Genomic DNA, 6,000 nt, shown 5'->3' with positions numbered 1-6,000 from the left:
TTGCTATAAACAGAGAGTTCCAGAGTAGAAGCAATGGACAGTGATTGTTGTAATTTTAAACACAGAACGGTAAAGACTGAAATGCAGAGACGTTACAGGAACAGTAAAGAAAGAAAACCACGGATACAGCGCGGATTGGAAACTGAAGTGGTCAGGCCTGCTGGCGTCGGAGGGACCGATTTGGAAATGACCGAGTCCCCACGGAGCGCGGCTGCCCCCAGTGTAGCCGCGCTGTGCTCCCCCAGCACCGTGGGATTTCCACCTGCTCGGTGTGTACATGGAGAGCTACGAGTACAGACAGACGCTCCAGTGCCCTGGTTGGTAAAATGCCTCAAATAAAGTACAAGTCAAAGAAAAAGTCTTCCATTTTTTTCCTTAAGACAAACTGATACATGTACCCAGAAGAGGTCTAGGAGAAACCATTGGAGGTGATGGGGGTGGTTAAGGGCTGGGAGAAACCACCGGACAGTGAGGCGGGAGGCTTTAGGGAGGGTGAACTACGCAAGATAGGAGGATTCGAATTTTTCATGAACATAGAAACACAGTGGCTGCTGTTCGAATGGAGAATGTGCCAACATAGAGGAAACTGTCCAGGAACTAAAGACATCAGGTATTCATTGATGAGACCAGAGATGAGGTTCAGTGTTTAAAACATACTTCCCTACAGACAAAGGGATAGCCCATGTCTTCCTGGCTCAGTTCTTCGCCAAAAGACACGAATTCTCTTGCCCCAAGCCTCAGGGCCTGCTTGCTGACCCAAACATGGCTGGCTGCACATGAACCAGAGCACCCCGGTTCTGCCACCCCAGGGCCTGGCGGGAAGATGAGCAGGTGGGAGCGTGGGGGGCCCCCTCAGCGCCACCCCCACTTCCGTCCCAAACCAAAGGAAGGACAGGCCTCAGCTGGACTCTTACAGTAGAGCTCACAGACGTGCACGCAAAACGCACACAGCTCTGAAGTCGCGCGTGTCTCTGCCCTGTGAAGGGTGGGAGCCCAGGCAGGTGAGCTCCGCGAAGGGAGGGCGCTTACTCTGAAGAAACGCGGTACCTGGTCAACCTCATGGAGGTACGGTGGTGGTCGTGTTTGAAGAGCCTACGTTGGACTGCACGTCGGCAGCTCCTGGTCCACCCAGACGGCTTTCACCGCGTGCAATCAGAGCCTCCAGCCTTAGTGCAATCGCATGTTTATTTCTCTTACAGGGGTTTTGGTTGCCATACAAGAGATTGAAGGATTGGGAGGAAGTGCAAATTACAGGAGCTTGTTTTTTTGTTTTGTTTTGTTTTTTTTCAAAATAAAGTTTTAAAAGGAATAAAAGCACAAAAGTAACAGCAACACAGATAATGCGAACACAAGTTACACAAACCATAGTGTGAAACATATTAGTTTCTAAAAAAACAAAAAAAAATTCGTTAATGGGAAAAAAAAATCAATATTTGTGGCCCACACACACAAAGTCATTGCCAGATCACCTGGGTAATGCTTGCTTGTTCAGTAACTCAGAAAAAAAAAAATCACCATTTTACTAACTAAAGTACCACAAATAATCCACTTTGTGATATGTAAAGTTCAGCAAATCAACAGTCACATTGAGTCATTTTATATTATATGAATTAACTTAAAATGTGCACAGACACCCTGGAGAAGGTGTCTTGGCAGGTATACATAATTTACATCTTGAGAGATTTTGGTTTTGTATACACAATGTTACAGAGACTAGGCATGTAAATGCAATTTATTTAAATTACAGTAGATAACAAAAGTTGATCTTAAAACCCGGAGTAGTATTAACATGATCTTTATATGAGCAGTTTGACTTGGGTCCCACCATTGAGGAGGTCGTGGAATAGGGCCTGGTCCTAATGTGTCCCAAGGGGGGCGGGGAGGGAGAACAGTGGGCGGCGATCTCAGTGAGGAACTATTGCTTTCTGTAGCAACACCATCGAATAGGGCTAGAGATGGGTTCATCTTGGCAACATGGGTTACTCTGTTGGTCAGTGCAGGTTCTGCGGGGTCCTGTGACTTTTCTAGAATAAGACAAGGCAAAAATAAGTGACTGCCCAGCTTTTTTTTTCTGTCTTGCACTCTGCTTGCTTCTGGTTAGTTGCCCGTGGCTTGGCGTCTCTCTAAGAAAGGGAGTGGCAGCCAAAGTCCAGTGAACCTAAAGCCACCAGATGGCAACCTAGCAGCGCCTTCCCTTCCTGTCCTCTCTTGTTCTGGCGTGTCGCCTGGCACTGAGCGTGGAGGTAATGCTGAACAGTAGACAGAGGAGGGAAGAACCAGGGTGAGCGGTGCACTGACTGAATTTTGCTCTATTACCAAATGGAAGACAAATAATGGCCCAACCACCACCTTTTCGTTTTCTGAACACTCGCAGGTGGCCTCAGCAGGCCACCCGTGGCGTCCCCAGCACACCCCACGACCAAGAGACGGAAGGTGCGCGGGACAGAAGCGCCTTCGTGTTCAAATGATTTCACGTTGGATCGGGGCATTCAAATACAGGTTGCCCTGCAGAAGGGTTTGGAACAGAGGAAGGTCCAAAACTCAGTTTCCAATTCAGGGGCATGTGGCTGGAAAAACCGTGAATGTGTGTGTGTGTGTGCGCGCGCGCGTGTGTGGTGCATGTTTGTTTTTGGAGAAACTGCTGCATTGTGAATTGTAACCACTTTTGAAGAAATAATTGTCCTTTGATGACGAAGTTCTAGCAAAGATAGAAAATATAACACAGCTCTGCTGGTTCAGATGCATCCAAATAAGGTTGATTTAAAAAGGTCATACTTTTATAATTCCACAGAAATAGTGTTATTAAATCACAAAAGTTTTTTTTTTTCTTTAACTTTCTAGCACTGAAGTGGCACAAAGGCTGCCTAGTAGACCAGCCACTTTTTTTTCTTAAAATATTGTGCTTATAAACTATCTGTACAACTATTTAAACTTGCAGTAAAGAAAGAAATTTTAAATTGCTAAATTTTATGTGTTCATTCTAGAGCTGTTCCAGACCTAATCAGACACTTGATTGTGAGCGTAAAGAAAAGAAAGGAAAAAAAAATCATGTTTTTATAATTAGAGATGGGCTAGGCTAGTTCTGAAATCATAATAAAAGCCAAAACCTGCTGTTTAAGTTTCTTCCAAGTGTGGGAGAATGTGCTGAAGGCCTGGCTGGATGTCCGGTGGCTCCCCGTGCAGGTGGCAACCTCCCTTGGAAACCGGAGGTATTGTTACAGGGGAGGGGACTCCAGGGAGGAGAACGGGCACGGCTCAGGAAAGCCTCACGAGAGGGGCCCGGCGCAGCCCGGGAAACCTCCCTGGCTTTCCTTCCTTCGTTTGTCTGCCTGCACCCTCAGCCTGTAGCCCACCGTGTGTCCTCAGCCTGGGGTCCGGTCTAGACGCCGTACCCACTGGGTGCTCAAGAAGCCTGTTGTAAGACAAATTGGGGGGCTGCGTGGACAGTCGGAGACAGAGGGGGAGAGCCCCCAAGTACCATCTTCCCTGGCCTCAGAGAGCAGAGAGGCTGTCTCGGCAGAGATGCTCACCCTGGGCCGGGCTTGGACCTGACGTCATGGCGCCCCACCCGGCTCCAGGGAAGATGCGGTCTCCCCCACCGCAGCACGCACCCACCGTTCACCTCGTGTCCCACCCTCGTGTTAAAGTGGACGCTCACCTGCTCTGATTTTGCAGAATGCAACACACTTTCAGTTTAAAAAAAAATTGCGAAAGGCAGAGAATCCCCTTCTCACCGTCCTGGAGACACTCCTGGCAGATGACTGACCGCTCTTCCCCTGGAGGGGACTTGGGACCCAGGCAGCCGCACACTGGCTGCTTCCCATGGCCAGGTCTCCCCTCCTCCTTGGAATCGTGACTTTGTGCTTTGACTAACTCCGTGTGACATCTGTTTGGCCACCTTGGAATTATGCTAATAGATTTGCAGAAATAAAGAAAGCTAAGCAAAGCCGGGCACGATCCCATTCAGACTCCCCACCATGACCAAAAACTTCATGGCCAAAGAACCACGGATGCACATTGCAGGAGGAGATGGGGTAAAGAATCCAGAGGAAAAAAAGATTCTCTACCTTTCGGGCCTAAGAAGGGGCACCGGACAGACAGGTCTGGGGTGTCTTACCGCAAGCAAAGTAGAGGAAAGAAAGGAGCAAGTGAGCTTTGAGTGCCCTCCCGGAGGCCACAGACTGAGGCGGGCCTGGGGTGGTGAGAGCTGCCCGGAAAGCAGAGGAGGGAGGTCTCAGGAGGTATCTAGAGGACACTGGTGTCTGCCTGCAAGAGCAAGGGTCCCGTGCTAAATCGACGGGGGCGTCCCTGGGACCGGGCAAAGTGAGGTCATCTGCATGCTGGGAGGCAAGCTGTGCCTCTTTCCGTGGTGGCAGAACTCCCTCCCCGTGTCCCCTGCTGCACAGAAAGAGCCCGTGAAGCCCACGTGGAGAGTGGGGGCGTTTCAAGGCCTTCGCTCAGCCACACCTGGACACACTCGGCATTTCTTTGGGTACCAGGAGACAAACCCATGGAATGGGGTTGGTGCTCACAGACTGTGCTTGGCCGCCCAAATATTTCAGTAGAAGCCCATCTCTACTTATAACAAGAAGTCTGTAAAGGTAAAGAGCAGCCACCCTTATCTGTCCAGCAGCTGTTTCAAAGCCCTTTCTATGTTCATCCGGTGCCCGACCCGAGTCACCCCAAGATCTATTAGATCTTCCTTCTGAAGGTTTGGTAGGTGACTGCCGTCAATCTCATTGTCCATGAAGGTCTCTTTATGCTCACCCAAGTTTAGACTTTCCAGCCAATCCGCCACGTCTGGTTTAGTCCACAGGTGCACAGGCTTAGTCGTAAAAGGCTTATTTGAGATTGGCTGTTGCAGTATCGAGGGGGATGGTGACCTGCTGCGTCCCGCTGGGTTCAAGCCAAACAGGTCCCCGGATGGGGGCTGGCTTGGAAGGCTAAAGACCTCTGAGAGAGTGGGAGAAGGAGTGGCAGCAGCGGCGGAGAGGGGGGCAGGCAGGATCTCTTTACTCAGCTCTGTTGGTGACACCACAGGGCTCGGGGCACGTCTTGTTCCTGAGGTCCTACTCTCAAAGTCTGCAGGCCGGCTCTGCAGAGTGATGGGCTGCGAGGTCCCCGGGCGAACCGTGAAGGTCACCGTCGTGCTCCGTGTACCTGAGACGGTGCTCATGACCTCTGGACTTCTGAAACAGCAACAGAGACAAATATCACAAGCCGCGTCACGACGTGGGTCAGCGGGATGCAGACCGCCAAGGTCAGGGGCGTGGCTGGGGGGGAGACACTCTAGGGGCAGCCTCGCTGGCAGTGAGCAGACGACTTGCCATGCCAGGACCGGGGCAGGGCAGAAGGGGGCAGGAGGCAGAGTTCTGAGAAGAAGCCACAGCACACCAAGGCGGCCCACTCACCTGGCCCCTCGAGGGGGCGGCTGCCGGGTGGGGGCGCCTGCACTGTGTGAGCAGGGAGGGCCAGACCGGGGCGGCCAGGGAGGCACATGAGGACGGGACCTGCACAAGGTCCTGCTCCCTGGGTGAGACGTGTCTGGTGATGTCACCAGTACATCACCAGTATGAGCAAAGGACAGCTTTTGCCTCCGTTTCGGCACATAGAAGGAAGAGCACACTTGGGGAGAGACCCTCCCTCTTGACTGCCTGCCAGGCCTTGGGCTTTTCGGCTTGAAAGGACAAGTGCAGGGAAGGGTCCCTTGCAGGCTGGTCCTGTTGCAGTGAGTGGGAAGCCCCACACCGACTTGGGGGCACTCAGGGTTTGAAGAAACCATCCACGGACCCTGAGAACAAGGAGTAATTTGCCAGAGTGCAGTCCGTACTGACCCGGAGGGCTAAACCCAGAACTGCTGCGACTTTGGGTCCAGTGTCGGCGGGGCCATTTGATTGCGGAATGGAGTGGGCGCGCTAATGTTTTCTCTCCTCACATGAAGGCAGTGTGGGAAGCTCAGTGTCGGTAGGTAACGATCCTCACCAAAAAGCAGAAATCTGA

The 6,000-nt window shown here is 51.5% G+C and overlaps 1 protein-coding gene across 6 annotated transcripts in view; it reads right to left on the bottom strand.

The window, feature by feature from the left end:
- Positions 1-1,166: 1,166 nt before the first annotated feature.
- SHANK2 (SH3 and multiple ankyrin repeat domains 2) overlaps positions 1,167-6,000 on the bottom strand; it is a 506,338-nt gene continuing 501,504 nt past the window's right edge. For 3 of the 6 annotated variants that reach the window (XM_078057641.1, XM_078057642.1, XM_078057643.1), the window contains one exon: positions 1,888-5,189. In XM_078057641.1, the coding sequence (XP_077913767.1) occupies positions 4,619-5,189 (571 nt within the window). In that variant the 3' untranslated portion in view covers positions 1,888-4,618. Of the gene's footprint in view, positions 5,190-6,000 lie in introns of all 6 variants that reach the window. The other 3 variants (XM_078057637.1, XM_078057638.1, XM_078057640.1) reach the window with 2 other exon arrangements.

This window comes from Halichoerus grypus, chromosome 11 (genome assembly GCF_964656455.1).
Source record: "Halichoerus grypus chromosome 11, mHalGry1.hap1.1, whole genome shotgun sequence".
In the NCBI taxonomy this organism is placed as follows: Eukaryota; Metazoa; Chordata; class Mammalia; order Carnivora; family Phocidae; genus Halichoerus; species Halichoerus grypus.
This window is presented reverse-complemented; position numbering and strand designations above follow the sequence as displayed.